At 50.1% G+C, this 16,538-nt stretch overlaps 7 protein-coding genes across 7 annotated transcripts; 3 read left to right on the forward strand and 4 right to left on the reverse strand.

The window, feature by feature from the left end:
• The first annotated feature begins 36 nt into the window (after positions 1 to 36).
• On the forward strand, positions 37 to 1,864 carry BDV14DRAFT_61553 (Zn(II)2Cys6 transcription factor domain-containing protein). The gene is made up of 4 exons (XM_073777154.1): positions 37 to 148; positions 199 to 935; positions 989 to 1,517; positions 1,580 to 1,864. Exons 1-4 carry the CDS (start codon positions 79 to 81, stop codon positions 1,627 to 1,629), a joined length of 1,386 nt encoding a protein of 461 aa, XP_073627963.1. The 5' UTR covers positions 37 to 78; the 3' UTR covers positions 1,630 to 1,864.
• Positions 1,865 to 3,273: 1,409 nt separating this feature from the next.
• On the reverse strand, positions 3,274 to 4,521 carry BDV14DRAFT_189816 (isopenicillin N synthase family dioxygenase; the record flags this gene model as incomplete). Its single annotated transcript, XM_073771253.1, has 4 exons — positions 3,274 to 3,686; positions 3,762 to 4,133; positions 4,224 to 4,409; positions 4,485 to 4,521. 4 exons carry the CDS (start codon positions 4,519 to 4,521, stop codon positions 3,274 to 3,276), a joined length of 1,008 nt encoding a protein of 335 aa, XP_073627964.1.
• A 1,858-nt stretch (positions 4,522 to 6,379) lies between these two features.
• Positions 6,380 to 8,270, forward strand: BDV14DRAFT_173546 (uncharacterized protein). Its single transcript, XM_073768751.1, has 3 exons — positions 6,380 to 6,681; positions 6,732 to 7,085; positions 7,140 to 8,270. The coding sequence occupies exons 1-3, from the start codon at positions 6,424 to 6,426 to the stop codon at positions 7,878 to 7,880; spliced, it is 1,353 nt and encodes a 450-aa protein (XP_073627965.1). The 5' UTR covers positions 6,380 to 6,423; the 3' UTR covers positions 7,881 to 8,270.
• BDV14DRAFT_61562 (transferase hexapeptide domain protein) lies at positions 7,987 to 8,879 on the reverse strand. The gene has a single exon (XM_073777155.1). It carries the CDS (start codon positions 8,830 to 8,832, stop codon positions 8,092 to 8,094), a length of 741 nt encoding a protein of 246 aa, XP_073627966.1. The 5' UTR covers positions 8,833 to 8,879; the 3' UTR covers positions 7,987 to 8,091.
• Positions 8,880 to 9,038: 159 nt separating this feature from the next.
• BDV14DRAFT_61570 (Zn(II)2Cys6 transcription factor) lies at positions 9,039 to 10,730 on the forward strand. Its single transcript, XM_073777156.1, has 2 exons — positions 9,039 to 9,172; positions 9,230 to 10,730. The coding sequence occupies exons 1-2, from the start codon at positions 9,093 to 9,095 to the stop codon at positions 10,710 to 10,712; spliced, it is 1,563 nt and encodes a 520-aa protein (XP_073627967.1). The 5' UTR covers positions 9,039 to 9,092; the 3' UTR covers positions 10,713 to 10,730.
• Positions 10,731 to 10,747: 17 nt separating this feature from the next.
• BDV14DRAFT_200270 (GMC family oxidoreductase) lies at positions 10,748 to 12,474 on the reverse strand (the record flags this gene model as incomplete). Its single annotated transcript, XM_073773473.1, has 2 exons — positions 10,748 to 11,883; positions 11,943 to 12,474. The coding sequence occupies 2 exons, from the start codon at positions 12,472 to 12,474 to the stop codon at positions 10,748 to 10,750; spliced, it is 1,668 nt and encodes a 555-aa protein (XP_073627968.1).
• Positions 12,475 to 13,128: 654 nt separating this feature from the next.
• Positions 13,129 to 15,191, reverse strand: BDV14DRAFT_208873 (GMC family oxidoreductase; the record flags this gene model as incomplete). Its single annotated transcript, XM_073775510.1, has 4 exons — positions 13,129 to 13,172; positions 13,244 to 13,745; positions 13,807 to 14,689; positions 14,842 to 15,191. 4 exons carry the CDS (start codon positions 15,189 to 15,191, stop codon positions 13,129 to 13,131), a joined length of 1,779 nt encoding a protein of 592 aa, XP_073627969.1.
• Positions 15,192 to 16,538: the final 1,347 nt, after the last annotated feature.

A 16,538-nucleotide genomic window follows, 5' to 3' on the forward strand; every position in this document is an offset into this window, starting at 1 on the left:
ACCGCAGCCACAGTTATCTCCATTCTTGTCCCCTAGGGCTCTTCCCAATCGATCACAATTCCTAAACTCATAGCAATCATGGAAGGAATAGTTGAGGCGTCTGAGAAGAGGATCGAGTGTCCCAACTGTGCGATTACTTTCAGTCATCGTGAGATCCACTGAATCTTATCGCTGTCTCCTGTCCTCACATCATTATAGGTTCATCTCTCGTCCGTCATCTGAGAAAGAAGTGCAATCAACCTCAATCAGCATCGGTGAGACGGAAAGCATGCACCCAGTGTGTAACCGACAAGACGCGGTGTAATCTCAAACGACCTAGTTGCTCTCGCTGTGCGTTGCGACAGGCGCCGTGCCATTATCCATACCCCACCCCAGACTCTGAAGCTCCATCACCGGACGCGGAGCTCAGTTTAATAACTCCATTTACGCCATCGGCTCCCTCTGGGCAGGCTGCCCCTCTTTTGCTCTCGGAATTGCAGCAGCCTACCGATTCGTCCGGGCTCTTTGACACGCTCTTCCCAGACCCCCCGCCCTGGGATCTGAGCTGGCTTGATGAGAGTAATATTCTTCCATCTTCACGTCGCAACTCGGCACTAGTTCTCAATGGTAGTGGACAGGCATACCACGCTGACATGAGCGGGGATCTTTCTGCCAGCTTACTCTCACCTAAGCCTAGTCAGGACAACGCTGCTGCACTGTACAATCATAGCATGGAGTTCATTTTCCGAGTCCTTCGAGCTTGGCCGAGAATGCTAGCTGAAGAGTTTCAGACACCTCCTTTAATACACCACAGTCAGATCAAAGATGACAAGTCCCTACCGTTGCCACTGGCTAACTGCTTCACGCTGGTCAAGATGTGGCACGGACACTGCCAAGGAGCAGAGGAAATGGTCCAGAGGCTGATTATTGATGAGATAAACTCTCTTCTCACAAAGGTTCGTGTTACTGTCCATCTCCTGGTCGATTGTACTAATTGTTTCTTGTATAGTTCGAGGAACTCGATGAACCCACTCTGCTCGCTGTCCTCCAAGCCGTCACCATCTACATAATAATCCTTCTCTTCCCATCCGGCCGCCCACGACCAATGATACCCGACTACAATCTCTTCCGCAAAATCCAAGACCTCGTCAACTTCACTGCAGCTACCGGTCTTTTCCTCCAAGAAGAAAGGGAGCGAGTGCGTCCAACCTGGGAAGCCTGGGTCCACGTCACGTCGAAAAGAAGATCAGTGCTTGCCTTATACCTCATCCACTGGGCATACGCAGTCTTCCATAATATTCCCCCGTTTAATTGCCGTGAGCTCGGATTCATGCCTGGCCCTGCCGCGAAAATCCTGTGGCAAGCTCAGTCGGAGCAGGAGTGGAGCTCTTTATATATCAAGTGGTTGGCAAGATGGGATGGCCATGGATACTTGCAGGGCGAGTTCGACCAGATACAAGGTGGCATCTTGATGCCACCAAGAGCCGAGAAATGGTTGGAGGAAACGGACGAGTTTGGGATGATCATGATGTCAATAGGTATGGATGTTCCTTCGGCATTGTGCTTAATGATCATGCTGACTTACATGGATCTGCGATAGTAAATGCCACGGATTACCATGGGCCTGCTTTCATGCCTTTGGTTCATTGACCGCTACTAGTACTTGGCTCGTTGACCGAAGAGACGGGTTTACCGGACCTGGATGACCGTTTATTATGCCCAGTATACCCTGCATAACCCTCTTGGGACCCAACTACTTAACTACTTACCCGAGCTCACCTAAGCATAATTGATACTCAAGTCCCTCCTCGAAAAATGCTACCAGAAAAATTCGACGGGTATAGCTTCACTCGAACAGGGTCTTTTGGAATGTTTCCCATGTCAGCCTTTTTGCTTTGTGACGTATGCACGTGAAATCATATATAGTCAATGATACCCCACCATTTGAACAACGTGGGTATAGCAGATCTGCTTGAAATTTGGCTCACCGAGATAATAGAGTTTTTTGAGTCCCTAATGTTTCAGACCTGTTTTTGAGAGCCTGACTTAGTAACGAAGCAAATGACATATCTGTGTCACATACACAAAGCACAATCTTCATGGTCAGCACAGAACTAGGTATTTCTGCACTACGCTTACTCCCAGAAGAAAAATATGGGAATCACCCGGACCTCATTAGGGAGAAGTAGTATCCCCGAAAGTCCTGAGTTCTTGGAAGAACCTTGCGGCCAAAAGCAATAAACCAAGTGAGTGACGTCGTATCGAACATAGCCCAACCATAGTCGAGAGGTCACCCTTGTATTGAAATGGAGTTACTGGTTTATATAAACCCCCAACTACCTCCAGCAAACCCAGAACAACCAGGCCATTCTTCCATTTTACACACTTACCACATTATCCATCCTGACCCTGATCGTTGTAACCCCATCGCAACAATGAAGTTCTCACCCTAGCATCCTTCTTCCTCGCCTTAGGCATGGTCTCTGCACAGGTCGGTAGACCGAGCAACTCAAAACAAGGAAACAGCCAATATGTAAGTGCAGAGCCATGGGGCTGGACCCCCCCTACCACAATTATCATTCTCCCCGTCCACTCCTGGCACTAACCCGACAACCCCAACTAGAAATGCACCGACAGATGCACCAGCGACAAACAATGCCAGCAGAGTAACTGTGGGGACTACTGTTACAACGGTGTACGTTTATGATTGGCGTTAGCCAGGATCTGCTATCTGCTATCTGCCATATAACCCCTTCTGCATTGAATCGGATCTAGTCTCCTGGAGCCTGAACTTACTGACTGACTGACTGATGTTTATCGAACAGGTCTGTGAGAAAATCTTTTGACGTGCTTAGTCGGGCTGGACCTTTACGCGAGCTGCTTTTTGTTTTTGGGTGGGGATTATTGACTGTCTTTTACTTGCGCTCTTTATCAGTACTAGCTATGGGAGGAAAGGTAGTGCACCTAGGATAAGAATTCAGGGCTTTGGGAAGGCAGGAATGGTTATGACGCAACTGGATACTCTTTAATAGACTCGAGAATTTGTATATATCTAATTTCATAATGTATATACCCTTATCAACTAAGGAAAAATGCCTATTACTAACAGGACTACATGAATTGAGAGGAGTGGCTTGACCAAGGCCACTTCAGGTCATTTTTTTGATTATGGTCATACTAATGTACCACATATTCCAGCCAAATCTTCCAGAGTGCATTCATGGCTTCGAAGGTCCAAATCATCCACTACAGAAGATAACTGATACCACAACAGAACATCATCCAATCTAAACTTTACTGTCCATTCACCCCAGGCACCCCCCTCAACTCCCCAACCGCCCCCTCCCCCACGCCATACGTATCAGCATACCTCCCCCTCATCCACTCCCCCACCGTAACAGGCGGATACTTCGCTCCCTGGCCCTCACAATTCGGAAGACAACTCACTCTGTAATCCGGATTCCCCGAGAAAAAGAACGGCACGCTAAACCTTTCCTTGCCGCTCTTATTGATCACCCGGTGCAGATTCGACAGGTACCGATCGTTCGTCCAGCGCATCATCATGTTGCCTAGGTTCACGACGTATGCGCCGGGAATGGGGGTAACGTCTACCCAGCTTGCCGAAGCGTTATCCCATACTTGGAGTCCTCCTGTGTCGTCTTGGAGAAGGATGGTTATTGCGCCGAAGTCGGTGTGTGCACCGATTCCTGGAATAACAACAGACATCAGTCTGAGACTTGGAAACATTATCGGGATGGTAGCTGGAGGTTTGTTGCACATACCCCTTTCGAAATCCCCCGCATCAGCCTCCTGAGGCGGATAATGCAGCAGCCTAAGCACAGCAACTGGCCTCTCCGTAAAGCAACTAAAGACATCCTCAGCTAACCCCAAAGTCCTCGCAAGCATACGCAGGATCCCCTCCGCGAGAGCCGTCAATGCAACATGGTACTCCTCGGTGATATCTCTAAATTCACTCCCCAATTCAACAGGGTAAGTGTTCGGCCCCTGTCCGAACTTGCGCGCGACGACATCCGCTTCATCTAGGGCGCGGTTTTTGCCAAGGTAGAAGCCCTCTTTTAGGTCGCCGAGGGATCCGCGTTTCTCGAAGTTTTGGGCGCGGAGGCGCTCGTAGCCGCGGTTGAAGGGGTTGGTGTCTTTCGTTGTATGAATGTTAGTATCATCGTGGTTATGACGCTCTGTAGATGGAGTTCGCGTAGGGCAGTTGGGTGTTGTGGAAGGCATACCTTTACTATATTTTTCCTTAACATCCAGCGGAAGATTAAATAAATCTTGACTCTGTGCAAGGATTGAGTCTTGCAGGGCAGAGGGGATCCCGTGGTTTATGAGCTGGAAGAAGCCGAATTCTTCACAGGCCTGGCGCAGTTCGCGAACTAGATTCTCTTTTGCGGCAGAGTCTGGGCCGTAGAATGCTATTGGTTTTATGATATAATAGGTTAGGATCTGGGTTCGAGATTATTTAGTGGACGGTGTCTGGGGCATCTTACGCGCAAAGTCGATGACAGGGGGCTCTTTGACGGTCATTCTATCAATGTTTGCGACTTGTGTACTAGTAAGAAGGGATAAAGGGAGGAAATAGGAAGTGAGATGTGTATATATCACACGGGAGAAGTCCGCGTCTTATAATGCGAATCGGGTTTTGCGTCCCTATGATGTCCCTGTCATCTGGATGGAAGTGAGTTACACCCGCGGCCGAGGGTCAGATAACGGCCCCGGCGTCAGCACTAGACATGCTACCAATGCCGATAGGTCTACAGATTGCTAAGTGGAGATCTAACACAGTGGTTTTATTGGAGGACCTGGAGTGTTGCTGAGTCGTCTAGCATAGGGCACGGCAGGCTCCTGTCTCTCCTGATTGGGTGCAGAAGGATGACTTGAAGACTGGTCCTGAGAGAAGGTATAGGTGAGTATGCAACCACTCTTCTAGATCGAGCTGATTCAAATTATGCGCAAAGCCTGGCCGTTTGAGGTACATGATTCCAACTAGATATTTATAATGGCTAAGCAAATGCTTGAAAGTGTGGATAATTTACACATAAGAGCCTTGATGTGTCTTTTGCTACAGTCACAGGAACTTGGAGTGAAGAAGCATCCATCTATCATGGAAGAATTTAGCTTACTTGACAATAAGAGTAAACAGATTAACAAGTTAGACAGCAAAAAGAGATAGAAGGGCTAGTAGGTCAACTGGACGGGTAGAAAAGAGTATACAAAAGCATCGAGACAATGATCGCGTTGGGTTCCAACATGCCAGCGTTTGCAATTCCCAAGTAGCTGAGATATTTGAATAAATTTCTATCAGCCTCACCAAAGTTCTTCCCATCACCTTTTCTCATAAGCTACCGCGGGTCAAGCTGTCCCGGGTCTACCGGAGCCTTACAAGCTTCGCCACATTAGCATCGGATATCAGTTGCTTTATAGTTCCAGCGACGCCATGTATGTTCTTTACAGTCTCAATGAAGCTGACCGTATGAGCGACCATAATCTCCTTAGTCTGCAAATAATCTGTCTACTAATCTACATTGGCCACAACATCGGGTAGTCCGACCAAATCTCGGTGCTTTTAGCTTGCGCAGTCCGCATAGCGCAATGTCTGGGCCCTCGTCGTCTTGGTCTGGATTCAACGAAGAATCCACGAACCGGCTAAGATGTACTGGCTATGCAACAACGGCTAGTCGAGCGCGATGTCTCAAAGACGATTTGGTGGTTCTGGTCAAACTAGATAAGTTGCAGATTACATTCAACAATACATACACAATCCACCCGACCCACTTCAATACTCCTATGCCATTAAATTGCGGCGAAGCAATTGTGCACATGTTCAATGCTGAAGGGGTGGTCATCCATGAGCAGCAGCGATATACCGGACGCCGTTTTACCAGGCCAAAAGTTGTACTGAGTCCGTTGTTGATTGGTTTCTAGAGGCGCGACGACGTGGGAGGATATGTTTGGTGCTTTGAATGGAGGCAGTTCTTTGTCTGCTACGTGGGTTGAGTAACGGACGCGTAGACAGGGACCTATACTTTGTTTCTAGAACAGACATATCTGCTTCTGGTGAAGAAATTGTTGCCTTTCTTCTCACGATCGCTTCAAACATACGCGAAAAGACTACTGGTGAAATGAGGAAGGAAGGGAAAGTGTGCAAATATATATATTTGTCTTGATATTGGGTACGACGGGACGCATCGTCAGTACACCAGGGTAACTAAAGGCAATAGCTACAGACCGGGCAGCTCAAACCTGAATCACTCAACAACTGTCTCAATGACTCTTGAACGATGTATCAACTCATGGTTGTCGAGTGGTTCAGCCTACGGAGCCTAGCGTGGTGGAGGCCTAGCCAGAACCCATTGGACCCTTTGCTGCCTGCATCAACAACGCCATATAACACTTCAGCACACGTCAATTGTCAATCCAGTAACCAAAATGCCTGAACTACTCTCCCTACCAACCGAAACACTCCGAGACATCTTCCACCATGCAGACCAACCAACTCGCAAAGCCCTCCGTCTGGGAAACCGCCACCTGGCACAAATCGGCCAGGAGAGCGTCTTCAAGACTATCCACATCGGCGCAAGTCAAGAGAGCTACGACAAAATAGATGAAATCATCAAGAGACCGGACCTGACCCAGCTCATTACAAAGGTCTACTTGAACACGTTTAACACGACTGACTTTGAGACGGTACGTCCTACCTGATCTACCTTGCTCACGTGATACTAAAATAATCACAGTTCGACGACGACGAAAACGACGACGGCGAAATGGGCGAGATGCTCTTCTCGTACGTTAAGAAGCTGCCACGCGTGCAGAGTGTCGTGCTGCGCTTTCATCCTGAAGTTGAGGAGGACGAGTGGGATGAAGCGCCGCAGGGGATGGATTTTCGCTCGTGCGTAATGGAGCAGAGTCTCGAGGCGCTGGTCGATATGCCGAGTGTCAAGGAACTGGCGATTCGCGATCTACAGAATGTTAATGAAAAAGATCCCAAGACAATTATGGATCTGAAGAAGGTTCTCGGACGCTTGAAGGCGCTTAGGCTGAATGTTGCGAATGTTAGTAGGGGGATGTCGGGGAGTTCGGATTATCATGTATGTTTGCCTTGCTTTCCTTTCCTATTCTTGATTGACTAACATTTTTTGCAGCGCGAAAATCCGCAGACGTTCTTCTCCGAGTTCCCATCTACATGGCTGAAGCCATGCCTTGCTAACCTCGAGCACTTAACACTCTACTCAACGCTCTACGTGGGCTTCTTCCCCAAGTGTGATCTTAGACATCTGCATTTCCCCCGCCTCAAGACCCTAGCGTTGGGAAACCACACCTTCATCGATGACTCCCAACTCACCTGGATCCTCTCGCACGCCTCTACACTCTCAGAACTGTACCTCGACGACTGCGCTATTGTCTGGGAAGCAGCCATCTACGGCGACTATGAACTCGGTGGAGACACATACAAACGCACCCTCATCCCCAAAGAATCCTTCAAACCACACGCGCACCTTCCCGAGCGGAAACTGTACTATTCGTACCCGTCGCGGTGGGCCGATTACTTCCGCGCGTTCAAGGAGAAACTCGTGAACCTGCGGCACTTCCGGTACGGGCACGGGATTGACTGGTGGACTGATGAGTGCACACCGTTTGAGACGGAGACGCGCATCCCGATTGGGTTCCATGAGGAGAGTTATATGGTGTTTAATGATGGGTTGTTGCCGAGTGAGTATATGCAGTATATTCATTGGGAGGTGCCGGATGAGAGTGTTGAACGGGGAATTCGGTATGAGGATGGACAGGTTTTGGAGCCGAGTGAGGAGGATAGGAGGGCGTTGGTGGAGCTTTGTGAGAGCTTGGGACAGAAGGTTGATCTTGAGCGGGAGGAGGACTATTGATGGCTTTAGAGTGGTGTTCCTGGGAGGTTATGTATATATATCTATCGACATACATGTATGTGCGTACATACCTAGATGGATCGAAAGATTGGAGATTTGCACAATTAAATTCAAAACAGTCTATCGGGGTATATATTTCAAGACTCAGAACAACGCTAATTAGTGAAGAAATCTCCCCTCCCCTCTCGCCATGCCCCGCAAGCAAAGCCAATTACTTCCTCTTCACACCAACAATCAACCTAGACAGCACCTCCCTCTCCCTCTTCACCGCCAGAAGCCGTGCATCTTCAATCGCCCTCCCCTCCAACACCCCCTTCCCATCCGGCACAAACGGACTAACAACCTTCTTCTGAACCTTCGCTCGTGTCCTAATCCCAACTCCCTTCCCACCACCCCAAACAACAGTCCATTCCTTAACCCGAGCTTTATCCAAAAGTTCCGTCCTCGCACAAACCTTCGAATGCGAACCGATATCCGCGCCCCGCCCAACAATAACCTGGCTATCGACCACAACGCCAGAATGTAAATGCGCGCCGGGGTGAATCGTAACCTGCGCGCCGATGGTAACGTTTGAAGAAATTGTAATCGAGCATTCCTCCGCTCTTTCGGCAACTGCTTCCATCGCAGAACCAGGCGTGACGTTCGGCGGCGTCCCAATCACACTCTTCTCAGAGATTATACACCCCTCGCCTATTCGGATCGGGCCCTCTGTCGCACATAGCCTTGTTCGCGGGTGGATGATTGTCCCCTTGCCTATTGAGACGGAGTGCGGGCCGCAGAAGTTTGCGCTGTCGGAGATTGTAGCGGTTGGATGGGCGCTGATTTGGGCGGGGGGCGGTCGGGGGGTTGAGCTTTGTGAGTGGGAGGATTGTGTGGATGTTGAGGAGGGGCGGTGGTGTGGTGGAGGACGGAGGAGGCCTGAGGAGGAGGTTGTTGGGGGTCGGGGTTCCATTGTAAAGTTGTAGAGAGTATGGTACGGAGTAAGTGTTTGTATTTTAGAGTTGGAGATGGTTGGAGGCGGAGCTAAGCTGCAGCTCGGGGATTAGCTGGTTTGATCACATGTCGGGGACTCCGTAAAGGGACTAGTGCGATGACTGCTTCTAGTTCTGGCCCCCAGAGCCAACACCTGCACTGTCTCCAATCTTCACCTGAGTCTTTGGAGATATCTGCAGCTTCATCGTCACTAATTGCTATCCTTCGATCTATAGACCAATGCATCTGGATTCTCCTAACAAACCAAAACTCAAGCGGGCGGGAACAAAAAAGTCCCGTACTGGGTGTCGAACATGCAGGTATGCAGGGCAGCGATCATGACAAATGATAAGGTGCTTACTAACTCCTCCAACCAGGGTGAGGCGCATCAAATGCGATGAGACGTCAGGGTCTTGCAATAACTGCACTAAAACTAGTCGTACCTGCGATTATGACATCCAGCGTCTGCCGCCTTCCAGACAACGAGGCGTTTCGTCGGCGAGAACCTGTCACCTGCAACGCACCCCAGAAATCATCGCCAATTTTCGGTGGGCAATAACATCTGATGAGCGGCGATGCTACTCGTACTTCCAGCATTTCACCATTCCGACTCTTTCGGAGGTCTTCTACTCGCCCTTATGGCGGGATCTTATTCTGCAAATGAGCATGTCTGAGCCTGCAGTTTACCATGCTGTCATTGCCCTCGGCGCTGTCCATCAAGATTCAGAGACCTATGGTATGCCGTTACCGGGTCAGGATCTTCAGAATGAGTGGCACCGCTTTGCAATTGAGCAGTGTGGACGATCGTTTGCTCTGCTTGGTCGGAGGACTTCGTCTCAAGATCCGAGGTTCCGAAACACTGTGCTTTTGTGCTGTGTGTTGTTTATTCTCGCTCAGCTGATGCGCGGACAATACGACGAGGCTGTTCAACATATATCGAATGGGCTGAGGGTTCTGAACGAAGCATATGCCCAGGACTCTCAGGGGAAGCTGATTGACCCTACGATTATCACGGCCTTTGCCCATCTAGGAACGCAGTCTCTCCACTACGGAGTAGATGACATTCTGAGTCTCAAGACTGTGACTGAGCAGCAAGAACCACCCACGGGCTGTGATGAATTTGCTAACTTCCACGAGGCTCAGTGGACGCTTGGCTTTCTCCTAACCGGTGCCTGTCGTTTCCTTGTACGATGTGAGGGACTGACCAAGGAAGAAATTGCTATTGACTATGTCTCGCTGCAAGATGAACAGCTTCAGCTTCTCTCTCGAATGAGTTCGTTCGATGACCGTTTTGAAGGGTTTCTGTCTACTGCCAAGCTCACCCACAAAGAGCAAAGAGCAGCTGAAATTATGCTCCTCAACCGTCGTAGCCTCAGTATGCTCGTTCAAATCGCTCTCATCTGGGACAAATCGTTGATAGATCTCTACACCCCAGAGTACGAAGCACAAATGTCATTGACAGAAGGAATCATGGAAAGATACCCAGAGCGCCCCACAGTCATGCTGGAACTTGGCATCCTCCCTCCACTGTACAACGCGGCAATGTGGTGTCGCGACTTCAATGTTCGCATCCGTGCAGTCAAAGCACTCCGAGCCTGGCCGCACCGCGAGGGCTTATTTGACTCTAACTGGCTAGCTTTCCTTGCTCTGCAGCGTATGAAGGCTGATTTGAGTATACAGCATCCACCAGAGGCCACGGCTTGCTTGGTTAATGAGTCACTGATGGAGGAACAAGGGAGATGGCAAGACCTGGATAGGCGTGAATTTACGCTTGACGATGCGCTAAGCTCTACGAAATGTATGCGGAAGTGGTACTGTGTGCAAGGTCTTCAGAAAGTCACGACCATGAGCATTACATGAGCAAGCACTTAATGAACTTTTCGTTGAAACAAGAACTAAGCTGATGAAATCAAGTCAGTCGCCTTGTCAGCAAGAGCATATACCGGCGCCTGGTAGTGTGCGGTTATGGGCAGTGGTATGACGCTTGCGTCAACAACCCTCAAGCCTTCGATCCCTTTCACGCGAAGCTCACTATCGACGACTTTTCCCATTGATGCTGAGCCGGCAGGGTGGTAAAATGTGTTGCCATCGGCTTTGACAAGGTTGTCAATTTGCTCGTCGGTGGGCTCAATGCCCAGTGCTTTGAATCCAGGTCGTGGCAACTCTGCCTCCACGATGTCCTTACCCTCCGGTGTGTCAAGGAGCAATCTCGCGACCTGTCGAATTCCGGCACGTATGACAGCACGGTCGAACTCAGTTGAGTAGTAATTTGGGTGGATACGAGGTGGATCAGTTGCCTTGGCTGATGCCAAATTGATTTGTCCTCTCGAAGTTGTGGCCATGCTCATGACCACGGACGCAGTATGCGTGCGATCTGTCGGGACATTAACTTTGGAGACGGCAGCGCCTGCTAGTGCATACGCGACCAGAGTCTCGATATGGGTGACATTGGCCGCGAGGTAGGCATGCTCCTCGGGTTTGGTCTCGCCATCACGTTTCAAAGCCTCGATCAGGCTGTCGTGAGGGGCTTGTACAGTAGCCACCCAGTCGCAACGGAGCCCCAATGCATAGGGAGCATCCTGCCATGCCGGCGTACCGATCGATAGCCCCCTCTCGGAATGACGCAGCTTCCACCATTGCACGAGCGCCAGGTGATCGCGCAAGTTGCTTCCGACTTCAGGTGCGTTCAGAATAGTCTCGATGCCATGATTGGCCAATTCGTCCTGAGGGCCAATGCCGGAAAGCATTAATACCTGCGGGGTACGGTATGCGCCCGTTGAGACGATGACCTCTTTTGTCGCGAGGAATGTCTGCCCTCCGGCGACCTCCATTCCCTTGGCGACTTTCTTCCCAGCGTCAGTGTCAATGAGGACCTTTTGCACCATGGTCTCGGTCAACAGCGTGATATTAGTTTTTGTTGAAATTCCAAACACCTCGCTGGCAATCTGTCGCTTCCCCTCTCGCCAGTTCTCAGTCAACTCTGCCAACCCCAGCGGCGAGCCAGCGTTCACATCCAGGTTCTCCCTAACACCTGCCCTCCCCCAAGCACTCTTCAACGGCTCCCGCAACGGATACTTCGCTCCTCGCTACTCTCCGAAACCGACAAATTTTGAATCGGCCCGTGCACACCATGCACATTGCCATCGACCTCCTTTCCCCGTGCAACAGCTGTCTCCATTCGCTTGAAATGCGGCAACAACCCCTCGTAACTCCATCGCTCATCGCCAACAACATCCGCCCACCGGTCATACTCGACTCTGTTCCCGCGCGTCCAAGTCCCGTAGTTGGTGGCCGAGCCTTCTTCATCATCGGTGTCCTCGTCATAGCCTCGCAGCATATCATGTTCTTCTACAAAATGTGCCCCAGCCTCACTAAAGACCATTCGGCAGGACTCTGCGTCGCAAGACTGCACAATTTGCAGCAGTTCGCACGAGCACAGTTTCTTGACAAACACAGCCACTTGTGGGCCGTACTTTTCATCCCGGACGTAACGAGCGACACCGAAGAAGACCTCCATCAACCCTAATATGGTCCTCATCTGGCAGAGCCCCATCGCCCTGGTGGCTTGGTCGTGGGTGGCGCATGGGGTTGCGATTGTGGTGCTGATAGCGAGGCCGTTCATCCATGCCCCCCGGGCGAATACCGATTCAAACGAACATAAGGTACGTTAGACTCAGCTGGAGATTAGATGTGTCTGTCTCGCTGAATTGCCTAATCAGACTGCAATATTTGCCATGACGGCTGGCGCCCTCATGTTCTTGACGTACGCGTGGTCGTCGTGGTTCAAGTACCATGTTGAACGGGGGTTTCGCAGTGTTAGCCCTCGGGTGCCTCGATTGCCGCTGTGATGCTATGAATTATTCTCTCCTGGTGTTATTTGGTGGTTACCAGTGTGATCCGGACGGAGTTGTGTTATTGTAAGGCTGGATTTGTCAAAGACTGGTTCGGGGCCTGGAGTGGACTAGTTCATGATGTTCACTAAAGAACCTTACGATTCTTTCTTTGCATTTTGCTGTATTGCTGTATTGCTTCTATACTTTGAGACATTTTTCTCTGGAGAATGTATGCATAATGTCCACATGCTCGAAGCTCGGGGAACCGGTAGTTTGGGCTTGGCCGCTTGGGAGACAGGCGTCATATCACAATTGGAAAGCTCTCCTTATGTACCCAATTATAGACAATATAGTCTCTCGTAACCAGCTTAGACCCCTGGATTCTATAGGGCACCGGAAGTCGTCCAATTCAACGGCAGTGGGACATAAACCAGGCCCAAGTCTCACCCACGATTGATATCATCCGCAATCTTCTCAGCCAGCATATCTAGGATCATTACGTTAGAACAGCGCCCCAAACCAAAAAAAAAAAAAAAAAACAAGGGAACAATAACTTACAAACGGTACTCTGCGGATGCCCGGGCGGCAAAAACGGAAACGAACTTGCATCCACAACCCTCAGCCTCTGGACCCCGTACACCCGCGCCCTACTATCAAGCACGGCAGCCGGATCACCGCTTACTCCCATCTTATTTGTGCAAGCCGGATGCCAAAGCGTCATGACATTTTTTTGAATAAAATCCAGGATCTCTGCATCACTTTTCGTCCCGTTGCCGGGGTAGTACTCGTCGCCTAGAACGACGGGGGCCATTCCCTCACTGGCGAAGATCTCGCGGATGCGCTTGAAGATAGCGATTGCGGCTTGTTGGTCCGAGTGCGTTGTGAGCCAGTTTGGGTTGATGATGGGGGGGTCCGAGGTATCTGCTGAGGCGAGGGTGATGTTGCCGCGTGAGGTAGGCGTGATTAGGATCCCTAAAATGGAGGCGTATTGGAAGCCGTCTTTTGGTTGGGTGTGGAGGAGGTCTGTGAAGGCGCCAATGTAGCCTGCGCCAGACATATACTTGTTGATGTTAGCCTTCACTACAAGCAAATTGTGATGAATGGTGAGAAGGGCGTCAAACCTCAATCTCAGGCCAGTCATCCGGAAATTGTGCAAGGTCTTTTTTCGTCTCAGGTGAGAATGCTTTCCGGTGAGACTGTGGGATCTTCTCAAAGGCAATGAAATCAGCCACTGGATTCGTCAACGGCCCGGTATGCTTCGTTGTATAGTCGAGGAATGTAGAGCCGAGGTAGAGCAAGTCGTTCGCTACCCTAGTGAGTGTTTCCACATTGACGCGGTAACTCAGCGCAAAGAACGGGTGATCCCACATATTCTGTCCGACCTGCAAGTTAGAGAGGACCTCAATCCCATGCGCCGTGAGTTGATCGGCAGGTCCAATTCCAGAGACCATAAGCAGCTGGGGAGATTGGAAGGCGCCAGCAGAAACGATAACCTCTTTCGCAGCTGTTATGTTCAAGCGGAACCCGAACCCGTCCGCTACTTCAACTCCGACTGCGTTCTTGTGCTCGTCGAAGAGGATGCGTTTTGCGATGCGTTGGGTTAGTAGTGTTAGATTATCAGGTACCTGTTTCCCCTTCGCTAAAAAGGCCGCCTGGGAACTGCTCCTGGTCTTGTCGTCGGGTTTGATGGTTGATGCGCAGTACTGGTACCCGGTGATGTTGCCGTTGTTGAAATCATTGGCCTCTGATAGTCCAATGGCTGCCATTCCGCGTTTCATCCAGGTGGAAAAGGACTGAACGAAGCTGGAATATGAGACTTGCAGCGGCCCACCAGATGCGTCAAAGGAGTCCACGTCGTACTTGGCGCTTCCATTGCTTGCCCTGGCTTGTTTTTCGGGCGCTGTAAAGTCGACGGTCCGTTTGTAGAAGGGGAGAGTATTCTTGAATGTATAACTGGTGTCATTCACAGCTTCGGCCCAAACATCCATGGAGTCCTTCGTAGGCCTAGCGAGCCGAATGTTAGACAGGGATACAATGAAACAAAACCACGAACGAACCTCTGATAAACCATAAAATTAGACGCTGACCTATATCCATATTCATATTAGACCGGCTATTCTACATGCTGCCATGTACTTTGTTTCAGAAAAACTTACGACCCCCCTAAACACTTTCCCCTCGCAAAATGTATCGTGCGCCCATCTGCACCAGCCTGCGGCGCCGTGACAAACCCCCAATCCGCGCCGAAATGGGCATCAGGGTCCGACCCCACGGGTATAACATCTGCGCCGGGAATGGCGGCAAGCGGCGAGCTATCTTCGTAGTACTTGCCGGCTTCGATGAGTGCAACGCTGTGTGAGGCCTCTGCGAGTCGAACTGCGAGCGTTATACCGGCTGTTCCGCCTCCGACGACGACATAGTCAAATGTCGAAGATTGAACGGTAGAGCTCAGCACGGTGGTGGCTATGATTAGGTTCCGTGCGAGATCAGGTAAGGTGGTACGCATGATGGATATCAGGGATGAGAGAGTTGGGTGGTTGAGCTGGGCAGTGCGAGGTGAGTACGGTAAGTGGTAAAGTGTGGAAGGTGCCATGCACCAAATATATCCGGCGAACTGGTAGATCGCCCACGAACCATGGCTCAGATTTCACTATTAAAAATGTCGCATCTCGATTAGAACCCTCAAGCATGACAGTGGATGTTTCAATCTGAAACATTCCGACGTTCGTAAGGAACTCAGCCGAGGAACAATCCGTGCGTGACATTCGATCACAGAGCTGGGACCGAAAATTAGCCAACTGCGAACTAATCATTCACAGTTCATGTTTGATGGGGCTTGGGCCCTGGCATCGGTCAATCTGCCAAACTGAGGTTACTCCCGAGCCTTATATTGGCACAAAAAATGGACTTGCTTTAAGAAGGGGATCGGCAAGGGGTATAGCCGGCGTTGTTCACAGGCACACACCACGATTACTTGTTAAAGAGTGGACAATGTACCTCAGGGCCCAAAGACAGTAGAAGCCTGCTGAAGGAGTCAGTTTCGCGTTGACTTTGGCCCATTGGCTGTTTGTAGAATACGCAAGATAGGCGATAGAGGTAACACCGTAAGAATTGCTGGTCCGACCGATATTGTGCATTTATATCTTACAATGCCCTTTATGAACTCACCAATTTCTCCGCTCTTGAGTCTCATTTGTGCCCAAGCTTGAAAGCCTGTCTTGGACAACCCTGGAATCTATAAATTGGTGGCATAATTGGCTGCATGCTCTACTGGTCTGCGAGACTTTGGTGAAGCGCCAATACCGATGAGTCGACAGTGACATTAATGAAAATAGCAACCCTGCAGATATCCTCCAGCTCATTCTAGAGCAAACCTGAAGTTCTGTTGCAGTCGCTACGTGACGTAGAGTCCTAGGGCAAGGTGGTCTTGAATGCCGGTAGGGCAAAATCCCTATGCTTAGCATGGGGTAATCTGCGTACTACAAGCTAGGATCGTCAAAGTACATATTAACAGTGCCTTAAGTCCTTATTCTATAATACCCGATTTAAGAACCTGGCGAGGTTCGCTATATATTAGCTGAAGTGAGTGCATGGGCGGGAGGTGGTGGCCAGATATTTCGCGACAACTACACACAATCACGGGTAATCAGGGACGACTGTGGAGACGATTTTTTCACTCGCTATATAGATAAGCAACGTTCTCCTTCGATGATGTTCGAAACAAGAGTAAAACTGCAGTAATATTTTATACCGCAGCCGTCCTCAGATTACGACCACATTTGATGTCTGGAACGGCTTCAGATGCGCAGTTCTGAGGATGCGAATACCTGGACCCTTTGCACTGTTTGAAAAT

Source organism: Aspergillus stella-maris (assembly GCF_047715825.1).
Source record: "Aspergillus stella-maris strain CBS 113639 unplaced genomic scaffold BDV14scaffold_28, whole genome shotgun sequence".
Lineage (NCBI taxonomy): Eukaryota > Fungi > Ascomycota > Eurotiomycetes > Eurotiales > Aspergillaceae > Aspergillus > Aspergillus stella-maris.

Excerpts from the sequence above, each read along its gene's own strand:
- BDV14DRAFT_61562 (XM_073777155.1), bottom strand. The coding sequence starts at position 8,832 with ATGGAACCCCGACCCCCAACAACCTCCTCCTCAGGCCTCCTCCGTCCT.
- BDV14DRAFT_61553 (XM_073777154.1), top strand. The coding sequence starts at position 79 with ATGGAAGGAATAGTTGAGGCGTCTGAGAAGAGGATCGAGTGTCCCAAC. Across the intron at positions 149-198 it reads TGCGATTACTTTCAGTCATC|GTTCATCTCTCGTCCGTCAT; the intron begins GTGAGATCCACT and ends ACATCATTATAG. Across the intron at positions 1,518-1,579 it reads GATGATCATGATGTCAATAG|TAAATGCCACGGATTACCAT; the intron begins GTATGGATGTTC and ends GATCTGCGATAG.
- BDV14DRAFT_61570 (XM_073777156.1), top strand. The coding sequence starts at position 9,093 with ATGCATCTGGATTCTCCTAACAAACCAAAACTCAAGCGGGCGGGAACA. Across the intron at positions 9,173-9,229 it reads ACTGGGTGTCGAACATGCAG|GGTGAGGCGCATCAAATGCG; the intron begins GTATGCAGGGCA and ends TCCTCCAACCAG.
- BDV14DRAFT_173546 (XM_073768751.1), top strand. The coding sequence starts at position 6,424 with ATGCCTGAACTACTCTCCCTACCAACCGAAACACTCCGAGACATCTTC. Across the intron at positions 6,682-6,731 it reads ACACGACTGACTTTGAGACG|TTCGACGACGACGAAAACGA; the intron begins GTACGTCCTACC and ends AAATAATCACAG. Across the intron at positions 7,086-7,139 it reads CGGGGAGTTCGGATTATCAT|CGCGAAAATCCGCAGACGTT; the intron begins GTATGTTTGCCT and ends CATTTTTTGCAG.